Source organism: Mauremys reevesii, linkage group 2 (assembly GCF_016161935.1).
Source record: "Mauremys reevesii isolate NIE-2019 linkage group 2, ASM1616193v1, whole genome shotgun sequence".
Taxonomy (NCBI): domain Eukaryota; kingdom Metazoa; phylum Chordata; order Testudines; family Geoemydidae; genus Mauremys; species Mauremys reevesii.
The window spans coordinates 136,078,534-136,101,381 of record NC_052624.1 but is presented as its reverse complement, the minus strand read 5'-3'; the positions used below and the strand labels follow the sequence as shown (position 1 = coordinate 136,101,381).

The window sequence follows — 22,848 nt, the reverse complement described above, 5'->3', positions numbered from 1 at the left end:
TTATTTCTTTGAAGTGTGCACTTTTCAAGACATTAGGAAGCTATGAGTAGCTTATTCACTCTAACTTAAACAGCCTTTTTCTTTTACCATGCTTGTGATGCCCAGAGTCAGGAATTCATTCCACCAGAGGTTCATTACCTTGGATTTGCAATTTTGAATCTGTGTTTCATTTTCTTAGCTCAGTATATTCAGAGAAATTCAGAGTGGGTTCTCTCTGCCCCGCTTTTCCCCAGCAAGTGCCAAGGAGCAGTTTGTATGTCATTGCTGCAAGTTCTCATGTGAATAATGAGCTGAAGATTGTCAAAAAGGTCAAATAGTTGTCTCAAATTTGGCAGACAGTCTGTAGTGGGATTGCAGGAGGGGTGGGGTAGGTGAACAAAATGGATTATTTTCTAGCTCAAATTAAGACTGTAGCTGCCTGCAGATGATTGTAACCATATGTTAGGTTGTGTGTGTGTGTGTATACATAGTTCTTGTACCAAGAATTGAGCCGCAAAGTATTCCATCAGACAGTGGCAGTGGTATTTGAGAGCTCTGTTTCCATTATTTTTGCTTTTATACCATCTTTTTGCTACCACTCATTCTCCATTAGATGAAGAGGCAAATGTATAGTAACCTGGGATGAGATAGCAAAATCACTCTTAATTTAAAAAGCTCTGAAACTGGTACTTAGTTCCTTCCTGATTCTTTGTTTGATTGCAGAAATCTCAGCAACTTCATTGGAATCAAAACTAGTTCTATGTCTTCAGAAAAGTATATAAAGTGTCTACAATCAGATTTAACTCTGCTTTCTTTTCATATGATTTCTTTTAACTGAGTATGCTCTGCTGCTAATAATTCAGCCATCTAATTACAGCATGTTTTTCTCTAGTTTAATTCACAAGAGTTCCCTGAGGGAACTGATTCATGCTTGTACATAATAATCAATGATATAATGAATTGTCTTGCCTTTTTTTGTTTTTCAAATTCCACTCAGAGAGCTTTAGCTTTAGCATCCAGGTCAGTAAACCCATCCAATCTATCTAGGTTCTTATATAGTGTCCATTACTATGGTATTTGGTAATTAACATTTCCAGAGGCAGCTGCCTTAGATTATACCAAAGTTTTATTTTACTCACAAAAATATCATTAGGTTTTGTGTACTAGTTGTGCAGTTGCTCTGTGTCGTGCCATGCCTGTGTGGCCAACAGGAAACTGATGTCAGTGCATGTTACATGGGAAAATAATGAAACATGCTTCTGGAACTGTTACCCATCCTAAGGAATTCTGTTTTTTATTGGGTTTAACTAATGCACTATAGAAGCATTTGTCTGATATCCCCTGGCATATGTACAAGTTTAAAAGAGGTGCAGAGGTGAGGGTGAATGGGAGGACATGGTCAAAAAAATAAAATGGTGATTTACAAAGCCAAAACCTGTAGTGATTTTATGCAAAAGTTTGGATGTATTAATCGCAAGCCTTTACGGTATATGTAAACTGCCCCCAAACGGTCCTGAGCAGCTGCATGTAAACAGCCTTTGGGCCAGATCTTCAGCTGTCACAAATCAGCATAGTTTTACTGAGTTTGGTGGAGCTATGCCAGATTACACCAGCTAATGATATGACCCTTTGCCCCTAATTACACTGAAATTGGTGTAATCAGGAGTAACTCTCAGAAAACAGTAGAGTTACACTGCTGTGAAACTCTTGTAAATGAGATCATAAGCATTCCTATATGTCAGTGTCAATTGCATCAGTACCGTTCTCAGTAATTTACAATAGAAGTACATGGCTGTTCTGTATGCACAGATTGGCCAGGTCATCAGTGTCTCAGGACAGATCTCTAGAATGAAGTTAATTCCTTTGTCTTGGTCCAGTTATTTGTAGAATAAGATGCACCATCCAACCAGTAATTGCACATTCCCCTGAATTGCTATTCAGTGTTCTGTAACTATCCCATATTATCATTCTCCATGCAGAGACAACCAAACAGTATTAAATACTCATTAAATAAACTGCTGTTTATCTGGTTACTACACTTGAACCGCATATGTTATAGATATTAGGTCTCTACATTGACAAAGTGGATTGCATAGCTTGTATTAGGTTCCGTCCTGTTGCATCACTGGGCTGAGATAGTTGTATCTGAAAGTTGTTCAGGTCTGTACTAAAGAGAGATAGGGCATGTGTTAAAACTAGGGTTGTCAAGTGATTAAAAAATTAATCGTAATTAAAAAAATAATAGCAATTAATTGCACGATTAAACGTGCTGTTAATAATAGAATACCATTTATTTAAATATTTTTGGATGTTTTCTACATTTTCAAATATATTGATTTCGGTTATAACAGAGGTCCCCAACCTTTTTGGCACCAGGGACCGGTTTCGTAGAAAAAAAAATTTCCGCGGATCTGTGGGATGGTTTTGGGACAATTCAAGCGCATAACATTTATTTTTGTACTTTTATTTCTATTATTATTGTAATATATAATGAAATAATTATACAACTGACCATAATGCAGAATTAGTGGGAGCCCTGAGCTTGTTTTCCTGCAACTAGACGGACCCATCTGGGGGTGATGGGAGATAGTGACACCCGAAGTGTGTTGCTTATGTCCAGTCTACTCCGTAATCTCGTTTTGGTTGCTGTCACTGCAGAAAACCCTGCTTTACAAAGATAGGATGTTGAAAATGTTTATCAGGGGACAGGTAGGGGGTGGGGTCCTGGGGGAAAGCTGGGGGGGGTCTCAGGAGGGGGCAGTTGAGGACAAGGAGAAGGGAGGCTTAGATAGGGGCTAGGGTCCCAAGGGGCAGTTGGAGCAGGGGTCTTGGGGCGGAGCAATTGGGGGACAAGGAGCAGCGGCATTTAGATAGGGGGTGGGATCCTGGGGGGCAGGAGTCCCAGGAGAGGGGTATCAGGGGACAAGAACCAGCGGTGTTAGATAGGGCGTGGGGGTCCTGGTGGGCAGTTGGGGCAGAGGTCTGGGGAGGGGGCAAACAGCGGCTGCGGGCCGGGATTCAAACGGCTCTGGGCTACCCGCAGCCGTGGGGAGCTCTGAGCCCTTTAAATCCCAGCCACGGCTGGGAATCTCTGCGGGCAACCCAGAGCCCTCTGACTCCCGGCTGCAGCTGAGATTTAAAGGGCTCTGGGTTCCCCGCCGCTGCGGGCAGCCCAGAGCCCTCTGATTCCTGCCGCGGCTGGGATTTAAAGAGCTCTGGGCTCCCCGCGGCTGCAGGCAGCCCAGAGCCCTCTGATTCCTGGCCGCGGCTGGGATTTAAAGGTCTCTGGGCTCCCCGCCACTGCGGGCAGCCCAGAGCCCTCTGACTCCCGGCGGCGGCTGAGATTCAAAGGGCTCCCCGTGGCTGCGGGCAGCCCAGAGCTCTTTGCTTCCTGGCCGCCGCCGGGATTCAAAGGGCTCTGGGCTGCCCGCAAGAGCTCTGTGTGCGCTCGGTTCGCAGCCCGGTTCCTAACAGGCCAGGGACCGGTACCGGTCCGCGGCCCGGGGGTTGGGGACCCCTGAGTTATAACACAGAATACAAAGTGTACAGTGCTTGCTTTATATTTGTTTCTGATTACAAATATTTGCACGGTAAAAAACAAAAGAAATAATATTTTTCAGTTCACCCAATACAAGTACTATAGTGCAGTCTCTTTATCATGAAAATGAACTATGTACCAAAAAAACCTGCATTCAAAAAAAAAAAAAAGGTAAAACTTTAGAGACTACAAGTACACTCAGTTCTACTTCTTGTTCAGCCAGTCCCTCAGACAAACAAGTTTGGTTACAATTTGCAGAAGATAATGCTGCCCGCTTCTTGTTCACAATGTCACCTGAAAGTGAGAACAGGTGTTCATGTGGCACTGTTGTAGCCGGCGCTGCAAGATATTTGCATGCCAGATGTGCTAAAGATTCATATGTCCCTTTGTGCTTCAACCACCATTCTAGATGACATGTGTCCATGCTAATGACGGGTTCTGCTTAATAACGGTCCAAAGCAGTGCAGCCTGATGCATGTTCATTTTCATCCTCTGAGTTAGATGCCACCAACAGAAGGTTGATTTTCCTTTTTGGTGGTTTGGGTTCTGTAATTTTCACATCAGAGTGTTGCTCTTTTAAGACTTCTGAAACCATGCTCCACACCTCGTCCCTCTCAGATTTTGAAAGGCACTTCAGATTCTTAAACCTTGGGTCAAGTGCTGTAGCTCTCTTTAGAAATCTCACATTGGTACCTGCTTTGCGTTTTGTCAAATCTTCAGCTAAAGTGATCTTAAAATGAACAAGATGTGCTGAGTCATCATCTGAGACTGCTATAACATGAAATATATGACAGAATGCGGGTAAAACAGAGCCGGAGACGTACAATTCTCCCCCAAGGAGTTTAGTCACAAATTTAATTAACACATTATTTTTTTTAACGAGCCTCATCAGCATGGAAGCATGTCCTCTGGAATTGTGGCTGAAGCATGAAGGGGCATATGAATGTTTAGCATTTCTGGCATGTAGATACCTTGCAATGCTGGCTACAGAAGTCCCGTGTGAACATCTGCTCTCACTTTCTGGTGAAGTAAATAAGAAGAGAGCAGCATTATCGCCCATAAATGTAAACAAACTTGTTTGTCTTAGCGATTGGCTGAACAAGAAGTAGGACTGAGTGGACTTGTAGGCTCTAAAGTTTTGCATTGTTTTGTTTTTGAATGCAGTTATGTAAAAAAATAATCTACATTTGTAAGTTGCACTTTCATGATAAAGAGATTGCACTACAGTACTAGTATGAAGTGATTTGAAAAATACTATTTCTTTTGTTTATCATTTTTACAGTGCAAATATTTGGTAATAAAAATTATATAAAGTGAACAGTGTACACTTTGTATTGTGTTGTAATTGAAATCAATATTTTTTTAAAATGTAGAAAAACATCCAAAAATATTTAATACATTTCAAGTGGTAGTCTATTGTTTAACAGTGTGATTAAAACTGCGATAAATCGTGATTAATTTTTTTGAGTGAATCGCGTGAGTTAACTGCAATTAATTGACAGCCCTAGTTAAAACACTGCATGAAATATGTCCACACAGATCCATTTGACCCTATACTGGGCATTTTGTACTAATATGTACCATGTAAACTTTTGAAAATGTACATCGAAGATAACTCCTGTCACAAAGCATTAATTGCTCTTTGCATTTCCCATTCATTACTAGAAAACAGAATTTAAAAAGCGCTTTAAATCACTGTAGACAAAGATCTGTACAAACACAGTGGATTTATAAATGGAATTATAGTAGCATTTGCTTTTAATGATCTCCATTTCTAGTGGCCATTCAGTTATATGGATCAATAATTTATTTTCCAAAGGCCAAGTGCTATTGATGCTGATGTATGCACCTTTATTCCGGTGAACTGAGTTTTAAGGATCAGACTAGAAGTACACTTGTTTATTTTTATTTATTTTCAAAGTGCAGGTAAAGAAACTTACAACTTATAGGAGTGCCAATTAGAGCCTTACCTAGCTTGGTATAAAAATATGTAGCTGAATTCACTCCACACTTGTTACTGGAGATGGAGATTTTGCTGCTACTTTGTATGTCCCTCAGTTGGGATGTTTGCAGTTGTTTTTGGATTTAGGTGTAGTGATGAGCAGGATATAATCAAAATGGGAACTGTTCAAATAGATTCTGATAACTGAGTTACATTGTAACACTTAGAAAATAGAAGATTACAGATAATGCTCATCACAAGTTGTGTCCATGCTGCATCCACTTGTTTGTCTGCCTGTCTACCTCTGTGGTCCCCATCACCATAATATCCACGCATTGCATAAAGCATAATGTATTTATCCTCACAACACCTCTGTGAGGAGGCAAATATTGTTCCCATTTAATAAATAGGAATTAAGGCACACAAGGGTCTGATCTAAAACCCATTGAGGCCAATAGGAGTCTTTCTGTTGAAGCCAGTAGGTTTTGGATCAAGCCCAAAGTGTCACAGGAAGTCTGTGACAGAACTGGGAAATGAACCAAGAGCTCTAGAGTCCCAGATCTTCTTCGAGTGATTGCTTATGTGCATTCCACAGTAGGTGTGTGTGCTTGCCACGTGCACTGGTGCTGGAAGTTTTCCCCCTAGCAGTACCCAGAGGGGAGTGCCCTAGCGACCCCTGGATTGGCGCCTCCATGTCACGGTATAAGGGGTGCTGCGCTCTCCCCCCACCCTCAGTTCCTTCTTGCTGCCAGTGAAGGTGCTTCAGAACTACTCTGCTCCAGCTCATCCCCCAAAACTGCTTGTTGTTCAGTGTACGGTACCTGTAGTTAGTTAGTTAGTTTAGTTTAGCGAGAGCGCCCGGGTTTTAAGTCGTGTGACACGTGTAGGCGATCTGTGCCAGTGAGTGATCCGCACGTGGACTGTTTACACTGTTTGGGGGAAACCCATCTCAGCAATCGCTGCAAGATTTGCAAGTCGTTTAAGCCTCGGATCAAGAGAGAAAGGGACATTAGGCCATTCTGATGGAGTTGGCGTTGACCCCGGCTCCAGCACGCCACTCCAAGTCGGCACCAGGCACTGCGGTGTGGGTGCGCGGCGACCCTTTGGTGCCATCAACTAGTCGGCACCGCTCCTCATCCACAGGGCACGCCAAGAAGGCTAGGAAGAGGCCTTCTTTGCCACGGCACCGGAGTAAACCCGGGACAGAGGCTAGACCCGTGTCGGGCAGTCCTCAATCCCCACCAGCCTCTAGGCCGCTGACTCAAGTTGAGCGGAGTAGCCTGGCCCATTCGGAGCAGGCCTCCCTAGATGTCCAGATGCCCTCCACACCGGAGGCCCTGCAGGCGGCCCGGGATGTTATGTCCATGCTGGTACCAGGAGCACTGCCGATGTCGGCCCCGTGCTCCAGAGGCAAGCCGCCGCTGGGATCTCCGCAGTCACCCCTGGCTCGGTACTGGGCTCGGTCGAGGGAACATTCCTGATGCCGTTCACCGCTCAGCGACCATTCAGGGCAAAGTCCATGTAGCTCGCCCTCAACGCCCATCAGGCTGTCTGGTTGGGTTCTGTCTGACCAAGACTCTTGGCACCACTCTGCCTTGAGGAGCAAACACCGACGGGACCGAGGTAGAAAACGCCAAAGAACATACCATCCATACCAGGGGTCAGCAACTTCTGGCACGCGGCTCGCCAGGGTAAGCACTGTGGCGGGCTGGGCCAGTTTGTTTACCTGCTGCGTCCGCAGGTTTGGCTGATCGCAGCTCCCACTGGCCGCAGTTTGCTGCTCCAGGCCAATGGGGGCTGTGGGAAGCTGCACAGGCCGAGGGATGTGCTGGCTGCCCTTTCCGCAGCCCCCATTGGCCTGGAGCGGTGAACCGCAGCCAGTGGAAGCCGTGATTGGCTGAACCTGCTGACGTTGCAGGTAAACAAACTGGCCCAGCCCTCCAGGGTGCTTACTCTGGCGAGCCGCATGCCAGAGGTTGCTGACCCCTGGTATGGATGGTATGGTGCCAAATTGCACTATTGTTGGGCTGCCTATTAGTCCTTTGATTCAGTTTATTCATCCTTGTGCATATGCATGTGGAGATCGAATTTATCAAGCACTGCTAAGGGTTCCTTTTTATCAAAGGCCTTTCCACTTTCACCTCAGTAAGGTTTTGATTTTTCTGTATAGTGAAGTGATTCATAGATGTAAACACTTCTTGCTGTTATGGATTATTACCAAGTGTCTGGATACCAAATGGAAGTCTGGAGGCTATTTTTCCAACCGTGGATTTTGATGATATGATTCAGTGGCATTGTGTTTCTTACTGTTTACAATCTAGTTTCTGCTTCATTCTGATCACTTGTTCCAACTACAGAAGGAACTGCTGTACTTCTGCAAGTATACACTTGTATGATTAACCATTTATTTCAAAACTATAATGATATGTAAAAATATAAGTTTTAAAAAAAAGGTAACATAGTAAAATTTTCTAAAGTATCTAAGCTCACCAATAAGATTTAGGCTCTTAAATGCCTCAGTTCCTTTTGAAAAAGGGCCTTGGTTCTTAAGTCTTGGGTGCTGTAGGTTCCTGAAATGGTACTGAACGTGGTTTGTCCTTTCCTACGATTGCAGCTAAGCAGTGTTCGGGACCAGTTCAGCTATGCCATTGTCCAGAATGGATTAGTTGTACTATAGTCAAGGTTATTGTAGTAATAGCTTAGAAGAACAGAGGAGTCTCAAGCAGCTTTCACATAAGCATCCAAACTTTCAACTTAAGTGAATCTAGCTGAGACTCTGAATCTTTTGTGAGTTACCCATCACCAACATGAATGTTTTTAGCATAAGACAAGCTGAAGGTTTTAAGAGTAAAGCAGGCAGGGTACATTTTACTGTCTCTGCTACATACTGCTTAACTGCCTCTTTTCCATACAGTTCCAATTTAGAAGTGTTGTAAGTGTGAAAGCAACTAGATAACCTGAGCACAAACCAAAATCATTGTTAGGGCTGTCATTTGCCTGCATATGGGTCCACAGTCTGCCTTTTGGAAGGATGTAACTTTGTGTGTATTATCCCTCAGTTAGGGTCAAACTTTTCCCTCTCTTCCTTCTGCTCGTTCGTGTTTCTTTTAAAGTCAGTGGGAGCCCAACATTTCCATCTAAGGGTAGGTCTACACTTACCGCGCGGGTCTACGCGGAGAGTTCGACTTCTCAGAGTTCGAACTATCGCGTCTAATCTAGACGTGATAGTTCGAACCCCCGCGCGCTCCGGTCGACTCCGGAACTCCACCACTGCAAACGGTGGTGGCGGAGTCGACCTTGGAGCCGCGTACTTCGATCCCGCGGCGTCTGGACAGGTGAGTAGTTCGAACTAGGGTACTTCGAATTCAGCTACGCTATTCACGTAGCTGAATTTGCGTACCCTAGTTCAACCCCCCTTCTTAGTGTAGACCAGGCCTAAGAGAAGAATTTGACTGTTAATGTTGTTTGTATGTTTTCCCTTTGTGTGGATTTAAGATACGCAGCCATTTGACGGCTAAGACAGTTCAGTGCCCCCACATTATTCTTGGAACTGCTTTAGTTTAGTTAACTGATTGCCTTTTTACATGGCAGGTTTTTTCCCCATGATGGAAGTGAATTGGAGTATACTTATTCTGATTTGGGATTTTTAGTTTCTTTCCTTTTCACGGTCTGTCTACTAATTGCATAGTAAAAACAAAAAAAAAATCCTTTTTTATAGAGAAAGTTTTAAAAGTTTGAAGAAACATGCAGAATATGAAAATCTATGTGCTGGTTTAGAAAATAACCTTAGACAAAATGAGAGCACAGAACTTCAAACTTTATGGTACCCGTAGGGTTCTCCAGTTCTAGAACTCTGTTCATCTATATTTCGTGTAGCAGAATGGTTTTTCATTTGCATGGGACTCTTCTAGGTGGCCAAGAAGCCTCTTAGTCAACACAACATTTGGGTACCTGATTACTTTTTCTGAATGTAGCAGTATGTCTGCATTGGGGCAGGGCTAGGTGGTGTGCATGAGCAGAGATTGATGCCATGATGGGCTTGCTTTTGACCTTGCTAGAAAATTGCATAGGACTAAGCACTTAGCACAATGGTGAACAATAAATGTATCATTTAGGAGCGGAAGAAGAAAGAGGAGAAACCGGGTTTGTTTCATGCTAGGGTATATGTTGCATGCGTGTGTGTATGTTTGCTCTTGATTTTTCTTCTTTTCAAGCCTGAAAATAATGCTGCCTCCACATCCTCTGCTATTGGGCTGTTACAGACTCTCACAGGATGGATGAGGAGTCATGTTCTGTATTATTGCATATAAAAATGAGCAAAATCAATCTCTCTTCCTGAATAATTGAGGCTTTGGCTACACTTGCATTTCAAAGCGCTGCCGCGGCAGCGCTTTGAAGCGCTAAGTGTAGTCAAAGCGCCAGCGCTGGGAGAAAACTCTCCCAGCGCTGTCCGTACTCCACCTCCCTGTGGGGAATAACGGACAGCGCTGGGAGCGCGGCTTCCAGCGCTGGGGCTTTGACTACACTGGCGCTTTGTAGCGCCGCAATTTGCAGCGCTGCAGAGGGTGTGTTTTCACACCCTGCTGCAGCGCTGCAAATTTGCAAGTGTAGCCAAGCCCTGAACCTTTGTTTCAGAAGGTCACTAAACAATATATTTTTTCTATCACAGTATTGAAGGGAAATTCCACTCCAGACAGAGCAGGTCCTTGTACTGATAAACTGTACAAGGGACTAATGGAGGATAAGGGTTTTCTTGTTTTGGTCATAAACATATATATGACCGAGGAAAAAATATATGGTGAGAACAGTAAGATGTACTATACTTGTATTGAGGGAAAGCTCACTTGAGCCTAATGCAGATGTCCCGATTTTATAGGGACAGTCCCGATTTTGGGGTCTTTTTCTTATATAGGCTCCTATTACCCACCACCCTGTCCCAATTTTTCACACTTGCTGTCTGATCACCCTAAATGCAGTCAACTTTTTCAAGCAGGAGAAAAAGTCCCTATGTAAATACACCTCTACTCTGATATAACACGAATTCAGACATAACGCGGTTAAACAGTGCTCCAGGGGGGCGGGGCTGCGCACTCCGGCAGATCAAAGCAAGTTCTCTATAACGCGGTTTTACCTATAATGCGGTAAGATTTTTTGGCTCCCAAGGACAGCATTATATTGGGGGTAGAGGTGTAATACCAATATGACTCTCTGCAAGGTCTCAGAATTTAAGTTTTTTGCCTGGGGTGGTAGCAACACATTCACCCCAACATTTCAGCACTTTACCTGTTTTTCTTTTGAATTAGCATGACTTGATTGCTGCTGCTGCTGCTGCTTCTTTGTTCTCTCTCACCTTAGAGTGCCTCATTCTTTGGGGTTTTTGGACTCTTCCTCCAAGCAGAAATCACCTGGGTGTGCTGCTGCTCAGACTCTGGGCCCGGAATAACCTAATTTCTCTATAGTCACCCATCACTGTGGAATCTGATATGATAAAATCTCTCTTCTTCCAGCCCTGCCACTGGGAACAAGCCTAAAGTTATCTTCGGGATGTTTTGGAGCTCTTTAAAATAAATATGCAGAGCTCAGTTCTTCCCCACATCTGAGCTCTGCTTGGCACAGGGAGCAGAAGGTCCATCAGGGAGATGATTGGTAGTTAGAGCAGACAACAGGCTGCTCCAATATATGCCACTGAGTGGCCAGAGCAGAGCAAAAAGTACAGCCTAATATGCAAGAATGCTGATTTATTTGAGAGGAGGGTTATGGGAAAGCTAAGTTAAGGAGGGGGGTATTTTGCACTTAGTTCTGAATGGGGAGAGCTGATCAATCTTATTTCATCAGGTGGTGACTTCTTTAATCTTGTTCTGGCTCCTAAAAAAGCGTGGACGCCTGTGGATACTAGTTTTCCTCTGTTTTTGTGTGTGTGCGCGTGCATGTGTTTTGCAACCAGTGCTGGCATTGGCCCAATGAAAAGAAAAACAGAAAAATATTTTTTGCTGTGTTTAACAATAAACACTTTGATACCGTGAAGCAACCCAGATTTGTGTTTGTATGGATCGTTTGAAACACGTTGAGCTGAATGCACATGGTAAAGCCTACAAAAGCCCATGCATAAGCATGATTACAGGGTATGACATTTCCATAACAGAAATGGCTCGACTGGTTGAAAACTTCTTAACTTATAATCAAATTGATGTGCTAAACTATGGCTTCTAAGAAAGAAGCTTGGCCTCAGACATATAGCTTATAATTTAGGCAGTAAACTGGACTCAGTCCTGTCCAAATTAGTATGAGACAAGCTGAAATACAGGACATACTTACCACAGCATCTGTAAATCAAGCCAGTAGCATGCGCAAGAGCATTAAATATTTCTCTGTTTGTGATGGGCCAAAAAAAAAAAAAGAATATGCCAAAATGCGGTTGCATCTTGTTTTGCCTTTTGTGCTAATGTGTTTCATTGTTGACCTACTTGACTTTGCCTAGAAAAGAAAGCAAGAAAAACAATGTTAACCCCTTTTACCTGGAAAAAATTAAGGCCTTGTCTACGCTGCCACTTTACAGCGCTGCAACTTTCTTGCTCGGGGGTGTGAAAAAACACCCCCCTGAGCGATGCAAGTGTCAGTGCTGTAAAGTGGTAGTGTAGACAGTGCACCAATGCTGGGAGCTACTCCCCTCATAAGGGTGGGTTTTTTTACAGTGCTGGGAGAACTCTCTGCCAGCGCTGGTGCTGCAACTACGTAGCTGGTTAAAGCGCTGCTGCGGCAGCACATTAACGTTGGTAGTGAAGACATACTGTAAGAAACAGTTGAGGAGACATCACGGCATTCAGTAAGCTCTTCTGTTCCCTGGATTTGTTTTTTGAATCTCTGAAGTTTCAGACTGAAAATGGACACAAAGAAGCCTGGCAGCTATTTGTGGCATTTCAGACTGTAAGTCTTTTAGTGCGATCACTGAACATGACCGAGGCCAATCTTGTAATGTATGCATTAGTTTAAAGGTGATGTGTAAAAGTTGTATAAATGGTGAAGGCAGAACAAGGTTAGGTACTGAGTGCCCCAGCTATGCAGGGGATTCCAGCAGATAACATTGTTTAAAGACCCAACAAGACATCTTGCTAAATGCCTTTTTAAAAAAAATGAGTGTACTGCACATTCTGTACACAATTTAGGACTCAGAGGGCCAAATTCATCCCAGTGAGGTCAATGGAGTTACTTAAGAAATAGTTTGAAAAAATGTCTTTAGAAATGTATGTAAGATGCTCTCTTTTTTCACAGTGAAGATGAATATGTTCATATGTACGATCTGCATATCATGACCTGAAGAGGGGTATTTGGCCAAGAAAAGCAAGGTCTAAGGCAGTGGTTTTCAAACTGTGGGTCGTGACAGTACTGCAGGGGTGGGCAAACTTTTTGGCTTGAGGGCCACATCAGGGTTCCGAAACTGTATGGAGGGCCGGGTAGGGAAGGCTGTGCCTCCCCAAACAGTCTGGTCCCCGCCCCCTATCCACTCCCTCTCACTTCCTGCCCCCTCCCACTTCCTGCCCCCTGACTGCCCCCCTCAGAATCCCCGACCCATCCAACCCCCCCTGCTCCTTGTCCCCTGACCGCCCCCTCCTGGGACCCCTGCCCCTTACCCAACCCCCCCTCGCCCCCTTACCATGCCTCTCAGAGCAGCAGGACTGGCAGCCGCGCCGCCCGGTCAGAGCCAGCCACACCACCGCGCTGTCCGGCAGGAGCTCGCAGCCCCGCTGACCAGAGTGCTGGCAGCGCGGCGAGCTGAGGCTGGGGAGGGGACCAGCAGGGGAGGGCCTGGGGGCTAGCCTCCCCGGCCGGGAGCTCAAAGGCCAGGCAGGACGGTCCCGCGGGTTGGATGTGGCCTGCAGGCCGTAGTTTGCCCACATCTGCATTACTGGGTCGCGGAATGTAAGGCACTGGGTCGCGGCGGCTCTGGTCAGCACCGCTGACCGGGCTGTTGTTATTGGTGCTGCTGGCTAAGGCAGGCTAGTCCCTACCTGTTCTAACACCGTGCTGCGCCCCGGGAGCGGCCAGCAGCAGGTCTGGCTCCTAGCCGGGGGGCCACCGGGCTCCATGTGCTGCCCCCACCCCGAGCTTTGGCCAATGGGAGCTGGTGGGGGAGGGCCAGTGCCTGCGGGCGAGAGGTGGACCTGCTGCTGGCTGCTTCCAGGGCGCAGCCTGGTCTGTGGTGCCAGGACAGACAGGAAGCCTGCCTTAGCATCCCTGCTGTGCTGTTGACCGGGAGCTGCCCAAGGTAAGCCTGCGCTCCAGTCCCCAGCCCTGAGCCCTCCCAACCCAGAGTCCCCTCCTGGACCCCAAGCACCTCATCCCCACCCCCACCCCAGAGCCTGCACCTCCAGCCCAGAGCCCTGACCCGCTACCACACTCCAAACCCCTCATCCCCAGCTCCTTTGGGTCACGGGCATTAACAATTTTCTTCAACTGGGTCACCAGAAATTTTTCTTTTTTTTAAACCACTGGTCTAAGGCCTGCTCTAGGCTTTAAAGTTTTGCCGGCACTGCTGTGTCGGTTAGGAGTGTTGAAAAAAATCACTGCCTTGATTAGCATAGATATGCTGGCAAAAGTACGGTTACACTGGCAAAGGAAGACCTGCTGGCAAAGGCATCATTTGCCAGTATAATCTGTCTCTACACTAGGAGGCTTTGCCAGTGTAGCTATAGCAGTATGGTGAGTGAAAATGGGGAGTAATGGGGATGGGTACACATGGAGTCCCTGTCTGGGGTGAGAATGGGGGAACCATAGGTGCTGGCTTGAAGTGCTTTCCATCATATACAGTGTTTACAGTTTGGTTCAATGGCTCTCAGCACCACCACTATACAAATTGTACCAGCATGCCTGGGGAGGAACAAGAGGGGAATGAGGGGCACACAGGAGCCACTGTCATGAGGAGGTGCGGAGGGGAGTCCCTGAAATAAATGCTGGGGTGGAAGGGTGGTACACTGGGAGCTTGCGGGGGAGGGCAATGCAGGTGTGCAAGGAGCTCAGGCTTTAGAAGCAACAAAGTTTAAAAGTTGGACTTACCCTTCTTTGTGGCTCTATGTGTATAAAAAGGCTGAAAGGTTTTCTGAAGTGTTTAATTTTTGTGTCTGCTTTTCTAACCAAAGTTCTTTTTCTGCATGAGAAAGTTGTCCTTTTTAAAACTTAAATAGATTCTTAAACCGAGTTAGTTAAACTGTTGCAAACCGATTTCTAATCAGTCTTAATCTTAAACAAGACAAAGCGTCCACCCAGCTTTTTGCACCATTTTGACTAATGTTGAAAATCACACCCTGAGTTAACATATTTTGGGGGTAGGCAAGTCCTTAGACATATCACGCATGTCCACTCTGATCTTCCCTGGATTTGCTGGAGGACTTAATCTTACTGTGAACTCTAGCACATTAGCTGAAGGATTTGGGTGTTGAGTCTTTAACAAAGGTTTCCTTTCTCCAAGGTGTTAATTAGTCACTGAAATTAAGTGTTAGCAAAACCAAAAAGAAACTAACAATAAAAGTGTTTTAAACGCCAGCTAAAAATCCCTTCATCCCTCAGGTGCTCAACTTTCACTTTCTTGACTCTTGTTCATCAGTCTTCATAAAGCCTTCTGGGCTAGAAAGGAGCTAATGTAAAAAGACCTTTCTTACAAATATCAAAAAAATACTATTTCCCTCTTTCTGAGTTATAAAGAAGCAAACCCAATTATCTTCTCCTTTTAAATGGACAGACTCCTTTTTTGATTTATTAATTATTATTATTAATTATTGTTGTTTAACATTTTTATTGCAGTGGTACCAAAGCCTCCTATTAGGATTTGGGCTGCATTGTGCTATATACTATTTTCTGACTGTTTTGTACTGTAAAGCAGATTATTAAATAGAGTCGTAGCAGACATCTACAAAGAATGAATTATTGTTCTTGGTTTTGTTACTTCTTGCTCTCAGTGGCACTACAGGGTCTCTATAATAACTCTCAGCAATTCTGTGGGGATCTGCAGTGGGGGGTTGCATGGAAGCTGTTGGCCCTAAGTCTTTTATTTGGATGGTGGTTGTTTAATGGGAACGACAGACAAGTAAATATAAGCTTTCCCATCCAAGATGTTTTAACTGATTTATGAAACTTGGGCTTATGGTGGAGGCTAGGAAAGTGGAAGCTCCTTTAACTGTGTTTCTTTGAAACATCCTTTAACCTTTTCAGAACGTGAAATCCTGTGTGCTTGTTAGACCACTGGCAATTGTAAAAGCTGTCCTGTTCGTTATTCCCTTGTAATGTATGCATCACAGGAAATTAACTCATAATTTTCCAAGTCCGATTAGGAGTTTCAGGAAATCAACAGAAAATGGAATTCATTCTGATTTCAGCAAAGGGGAAATGACGGTCATTTAGTGAGAACTGCCTTCCTTCTGGAACTGCCTTTCTCTGAACCATTGCTGCATGGTATTAGCATAATGAAGCAGTTGATACATATTTTTGACTATTGACTGCTTCAGTTTACGATATAAATGAGGGTTGGCGTAGACATATGATTATTGATGTCAAACCCATGTAATAAAAAATTCTGCTCCTACTTTTTTGCACGTGCACCTCCACCCCTCACAATCCTATTCACCAACACATTCACATATGCACACACAGCATTAGCAAGGAAAGGGTTGTGTCATTTCTAATTTTGCTTATTGTGATTCAGTTAGTGTAGTTCCCATGCTCCCATGTGGGCCAGAAAGTTAAGTCCTAAACTAGGATACAAGCCCATAGTAGTTCTGATCCATACTGTTTAGATTATGTAGGTAATGAAAACAGCCACGGTTATATTAGATGAGCTAAAAATTAGAAGTATCAGGGTCTCGGCTACTGGGCGCAGGTCAAGGCCTGGGTTGGAGGGGGCTTGATAATGTGGCCTTTGTTCAGTCTATCTGCTCAAGGCCAGAAGCAGAAGTCGGTACAAGTGTCACAGTATAGGCTCAGGTCAGAGTTCAGATAGATGAGCCGCAGTGGATAGGAGCCAAGTGAGTCAGCCAAAGTAGGATTAGGGGAACAGAGGCAGGGCAAGGGGCCAGGAGCTGGGACCAGACTTGAGGCTAGGTGTCAGAAGCAGGGCTGGAACCAGGAACAAGGTAAGGTATCAAGAGCAGTGTAGCAGGGTCTGTTTGCAGCAACTAACCAGGGGCCCACCTAGTTGCACAGACACTCTTCACTGCAGGTGCTTTCCCTAGGCTTTAAATAGCATGCCTGAGCCAGTCTGGGCCTCCCTGGGTGGGACATCCAGTGCCGCTTGAGCCCATAGTGCTCATAGACTGGAGTTCCCGTTTCCCCAGAGCTGTCAGGTGACAGCATAGACATGGCAGCAGACCCAGACCTCTCATGCTTAAGGGCATAAATCAGCTGCTAACTAACTGGGGTTAGGATGAAACTTCCCGTATGGCCAAACTCTTGCAGAATTGTCCGTTGCAGAGATTCCAGCAGTGCTCCTCTGAAGCAAATGGTCTTGGCTTCTGGTTTGTCATGAGACCGGGATGGAATGTTCTTTTATTTTGTTGTTACATTTTTGGTCGTGGGAGAGGTTTAGGGTGCATGTTTATATTCCATAAAGGTCAGATTAGTATTGATGTGGTTACATGGGGTCTCCTTAAATCAAACACTGAGACTCAGTAATGTGGTACGGAACTACGTGCATAGCTGTAAGCTTTATTGATTGTCTGTACTGTATTCACGCAATCCGTACTAGTAGCTGAAAATCTTGCCTATCCCAACCTATGCTGGAATCTGTATAAAACCTCTGAGAGATTCTCCAGGGGATGTTTCCTCTTTGATTATTCCAAAATCCTAGAGGGGATGCCCCCAGTAGATTACAGTGATGTTAATGCAATTCTGTAACACGACTAATGTTATTATTATCTTACATTTAGCTTGTGCCTTTCCTCTAGATGTCATGTGCCCTTACGACGGTTGCACGGCATGGGAATTTTTATAAAACCAATGGATTATAAGTACACAGATTTGTAAAATATCCACAGGTTATAATGTGGAATATTGTTCCCCTAACAATGCATAATAAAGCTGTCATAACACCAAGGACATTCTAGTGACATTAGAAAACAGAAGCTCAAAGCATCTGCTTTTATTAGACCCACTGTATAAAAATGAAGGCAAAAGGATTGCAGGAGAGGGAAATACGAGTGCAAGAGAACAATGGGGGATGAGAGCACATACTAAGAAGAGCTTGAGATAAGGAATGTGAGTACTAGGGTGAGATGGGAGGGAATGAAGGAAAGAACAAGAATATGTAAGGATGACAGAGCAGACCTTGGGAAAGGGAAGCTTAGGTTAGTACATTTTGTTGAATTGAATCATGTTTTCAAAGCTTGTTAGAAAGGGGAATTGAAGGGACCAGAGAGCCTGAGGCTACTCTCCTGGGGCATGTAGTGTGAGCCTGGTGGGGAAGGTAGCAACAGAGCAGCACTTTTTTAATCTTTCCCAAGTCAGGCACTGAATTAATAGAAATAAGGTCCCAACTCTGCAATAAGCGCCACACAGGTAGACTCCTGTTGACTTCATGTAGACACAGTTCTGCTCATGAGGTGCTTGTTGCAGGATCAGGGCCTTGCTATGCAAAAGGTGAGTACAGATACTTTCTAAGTGTCCTAGGTCCAACTCTTCTCTTACACCAGTGCCCAGCCAGACCACCTTCTTTGAAAACAGGAATTTGGCCCCTGAATCTAATTTCTAAACATCCCTCAAACCAATGACTAGCAAAATGTAAATCAGAATACCGTGCTCAACAATGAGTGAGTACATGCTCCAGAAATATATTCCAAATGAAGCAGCTCCCCGGATGGGGTGAAATGCTCCTGCCCATTTTAACTCAACTTTATTTGAGGGGCCTGCTCACTGACAAGCAGACGCCTGTTTGCTCTGCCAGTTGGGAGGAAAGTATCCTCCATAGCTCTTCATTTTGTGTTTGTGTGTGTGTGTGTGTGTGCGCGTGTGCGCACGCGCACACAAGCAAGCGCATGCATATGTGTATGGATAGGTTTAATTGCAATTGGAATCAGGATGCACATTCCTGTCTAAAATATGCATTAGACCAGGGATCGGCAACCTTTGGCCTGCGGTCCACTAGGGTAAGCACCCTGGCCCAGTTTGTTTACCTGCCACATCCGCAGGTTTGGCCGATCGTGGCTTCCACTGGCCGCAGTTCGCTGCTCCAGGCCAATGAGGGCTGTGGGAAGCGGCAGCCAGCACATCCCTCGGCCCGCGCCACTTCCTGCAGCCTCCGTTGTCCTGGAGTGCCGAACCGCGGCTAATGGGAGCCGCAGTCGTCCGAACCTGCGGATGTGGCAGGTAAACAAACTGGCCCGGCCCGCCAGGGTGCTTACCCTGGTGAGCCGCGGGCCAAAGGTTGCCGATCCCTGCATTAGACATTGTGAAGATATGCAAAATGTTAGGTAGACTTAGCAGGTAGCAGTGATTTGTGTATGAGTGAGTTTCATGGTGTGGGGGAGCAGGAGAAGTATATACACTTGTTACCCTGTTTGAGAGAAGGATAGATGATATGGATAGTTTGCCCCTGAAAATAGAGGAGACAAAAAAAAAAGAAAGAAAGAGTAAGGGCTTATTTACTTACAGGAAGTAATTAAGATGGAGATGGGGTGTGAATTTAATGTGCAATAGCTATTCCTGATTGATTTGTGTGGAAGCTCTTATTCCGGAACAAAAGTGCCTTATTCCAAATTAGCATAATCCAAAACGGATTAAATGTATTCAGCATATAGTACGGTTATTCTGAAATAAGGATGTCCACACAATCAGTTAATCAGGAATAGCTGTTCCAGAATACCTTCCGTTGTAGCAAAGCGCCCCCCCCCGCCCCCCAAATACTTAAATGCCTATCTTTGGGCCTGCGCTAGCACATGGGTGACTGGCACAGCAAGAGATGCTTCTCTCTCAGTATGGTTGTGGGTTTTGGCACTGTGGACGGTTCAACCGAGTCCTCCAACTGTTTTACGGACCCATGCGTAGCATAAAATGTTAACAGATGAGATTTTAGCTCTCCAAAAGTGTGTGTGAAACAAGCTTTTATTAGTCTTTGTTGACATTTGCATGCAGTTATAATGATGCCCAAATGTGCTAGGCAGGTGGAAACATTTAACAGGCTGCTGCTAGTATCAGAGCAAGACACAGACAACATACTGTACACCTATATCAGATAGTGCCCCTGCCATGTGCCAGGCATTTGCAAACATAGGGTAAGTTGCTTTTTCTGTCTCCAAAGAACTCCCTGTAGATCCTTAACATACATAGTTAACCCAGAGATCCTGTTTTGTGTGCCTTTGCAGACCTATATCGGCTCCATTGTTGCCTCTGTGAACCCCTACAAGACCATTCCGGGACTCTATGGCCGCACTGCAGTAGAGCAATACAGCAAGCACCACATGGGGGAAATTCCACCTCATATCTTTGCTGTCGCTAACGAGTGCTACCGCTGCCTATGGAAACGTCATGACAACCAGTGTGTTCTCATCAGGTAAGTGGCTACTGCATTCATTATTCCTAGTCCTGCCGCTGAGCTTTAAAGGTAAATTGAAAATGAATGCTTGGAATGCCAGGGGGAAAAGCACAGAGGAAGAGCATGCTCTGACCCTTTCCCCTAACCTCATTAATCGTTAGATTTGTGCAGATGTAGAATTACTACGTGATCCTAATCAGCCCTTGAAAGACAAGGCATTTTTTGCTTATATATGCCCAGCAGTCATTTAATGAAAAGATGTCTGAACTCCACACACTTTTTGACTGTTCGCTTACTTCCTTATTTTGCTCTAAATGCGTCACTTTTTCCATTGGCTTCTGCTTCACTGTGCAGTGTGATAATTTGTCATCACTAGTCTTGAAAATTGAATGCATCAAAAAAAGAATGTCAGTGAACCTATAAATAATAATAACGAAGTCCTGCCTACTCATTGGCTATTTAATTCAGTGTAATTAATTTTTCTTGTTTCTCCTATTGTTTAACCTGATTATGCTTTAGTTTGAATGGAGCTATAATAGCTTCCCCTGTGGTCTGCTGTTTGCTGGTGTTCAGAACTGCAGCTGGCACTTCAGTAGCGCTCAGTCGCAGTTCAGCCCCTGCTTCCCCCTTGTTGCATGGGAGAAGTTCAGTGAGCCAGCTCTTTCCTTGAGGCAGACCACTTCCCCTGCTGACTGAGGGTGAAGCTAAGGCTCCGCCTACTCCGTGCCCCTGCTTGCCCATTCTCCACACACCTACGCAGGATGGGGAACAGCAGCCTGGTGGCAGCTGCTTCTCCACTCTTCGCAGGGTTTAGTGATATGGATAGCCTGCATGCAGGAGCAAGAGGCTCCTCACACCCCCTTACATCCTCTACCTAGCTGGGCTCATGACCGAACACTTCATGAATTTGCATGTCATCCTTGCGCAGGGGCCATGCTAATCTTCTCTGTATCATTCCAGTTTTAGTATATGTGCTGCCGAGCCCCCATTAATTAAGCCTCACAACCTCGTAACGTAAGTAGCTTATTCATCTTGTAGAGGAAAAAATAAAGACACAGTAAAGTCAAAAGATGTGTCCGGGATGACCACTGAAGTTACAAGTAGCAGAGTGGGGACTAGAATCCTGGAGTTTTGATTTTCCTCTGCTCTAACCATGAGAAAACACAGCTTTCCGTGAGATTAATGTAAACTGCTGATGTAAGCCCCTCTGAAGCAGAATTATTAAAGCTCACGGGTCATTGGATTTCTTCCTCTCTCTAGTTTATCTTGCTCACTTTCTTAGAGGAAAACAACCTTTTGAAACAAAAATGATTTCTAGGTTAAGCTGTGGAAGATCAGTTGAAAAGGACAGGTCCCCCTTCCAGGATGGACCCTGGAAACAGAGGCATATCACTCCTAATCCAAAAGAGAGGCTGCCTGACCAATATGTTGGAGGTGGGGGGGTAGTTCAGACAAGTAAGATACCACAGGGCCTGACCATGGTCTCTGGAAATGAAAAGGTTCCAGTTTTTGTTGGAGAGGAGATTTGAGGCTCAGACAGCAGCTTTCCTCCCTCCAACTCCACAAAAAGCCCTTCAACAAGTGTGGCGCTCTACTATTGTAAGGGGCATGGCTGGGTTTAGAGGGGATGTGGCCAAGTGAAAGCCACTCTGTGGCATCATTTCCCTCCCATCAGCAGAGGTTTTCCCACATAACCAACACTGCTGATCAGTATCCTCTTTTTCTTGTGAAGGGCATGATCTGCCACATGTAATTCAGAGCCATGCTCTTGCTGGGAATGTAAACCAGATTGAATTATGTTGCCCCTTAAATGTCACTAAAAAGCTCTTAAATACCAATCCCAGCACCCCCCTCCCACACAAACGCTGCCTAGTAACAGTGCCAGTTTGGCTGACTGCATGTTTCAAACATGGGCTGAGAGAATCCCATTTCTCTTTGGACTGTGTAATGTTGAGTCCAGATGGTACCTCTTAAAGCAATAATATACAAAAAGGTCTCTGTCACTGAATATGAAACTGGAGTCAGATGATTTCATGGCATACTATCAGAAAATTGCTTGAATACAGCCTGTTTGCTCTGAAACGCGGAATGTGAAGCCACCTGTGGAACCAGCGTAGTGGCTACTGGTATGACGTCCACTATTTATTAATCCCGTTCCATGCTCTTTTGTGTTGAGACAAGAGGCACCTTTCTTCCAGCTCTTCATATGCCCCTGAGAGGAATGCTGGGTTTTGTCATAACTAGGAACCACAGCACTGGTGAAAAGAGTCGGTATATGTAAGCAGTTTCTATAGAGTATTAGCATAGTGAGGGACAGGGAAGGGCTTTTGCCAGAAAGACATGGGCATGGGACAAAATCCTACACTCTGTCAAATACATCTGGCTTACAGACCAAGACAGTGGGAAATCCTTTTACATTAGTCATAGTAATTACTTGGCTTCACAAAAGAGTTGATGAAGGATGACCTGCGTCATATTGTCATTGTGTTCATATTGGCAGTAACTGATTTGATGCCAGATACAGTAGAAACATTGTAAGTCAACAGTTTTAGCATTTTGAAAGCATCCCCACTAGCATCACCAGTGTTTGTGACAAACCTGATTAATTTACTTGTTCAGCTGACTTTTAAACAAATGTGTCTCAAATCTTGTCTCTGTTGATTTACACGTGTTTATTCGTTTCATTTTTCTTGTTCACTGTTCTCTCATTTGGTCGTGTGTGTGCTCTGCCGTGGGTGTAGCTAATGTTTTGGTTAACATCTGGCCTGATAACTGTGCAAATTGTTTGGAAGAGGTGTGCTACTGGGACCCTCTATCTAAGATGCTGAGGAAGACTTCCTGTGTAATAGCTGAGGAGGCGATCAGAATCATGCCTAA

At 44.8% G+C, this 22,848-nt stretch overlaps 1 protein-coding gene and 1 non-coding gene across 2 annotated transcripts in view; one reads left to right on the top strand and one right to left on the bottom strand.

Annotated features, from left to right (window-relative positions):
- MYO10 (myosin X) overlaps positions 1 to 22,848 on the top strand; it is a 244,876-nt gene that overhangs the window by 109,420 nt on the left and 112,608 nt on the right. Inside the window, exon 4 of the mRNA XM_039527600.1 lies at positions 19,802 to 19,989. Within this exon, the coding sequence (XP_039383534.1) occupies positions 19,802 to 19,989 (188 nt within the window). The remainder of the gene's footprint in view (positions 1 to 19,801; positions 19,990 to 22,848) is intronic.
- Positions 20,855 to 20,956, bottom strand: LOC120399711. The gene has a single exon (XR_005595314.1). It is a non-coding gene; the product is annotated as a U6 spliceosomal RNA (small nuclear RNA).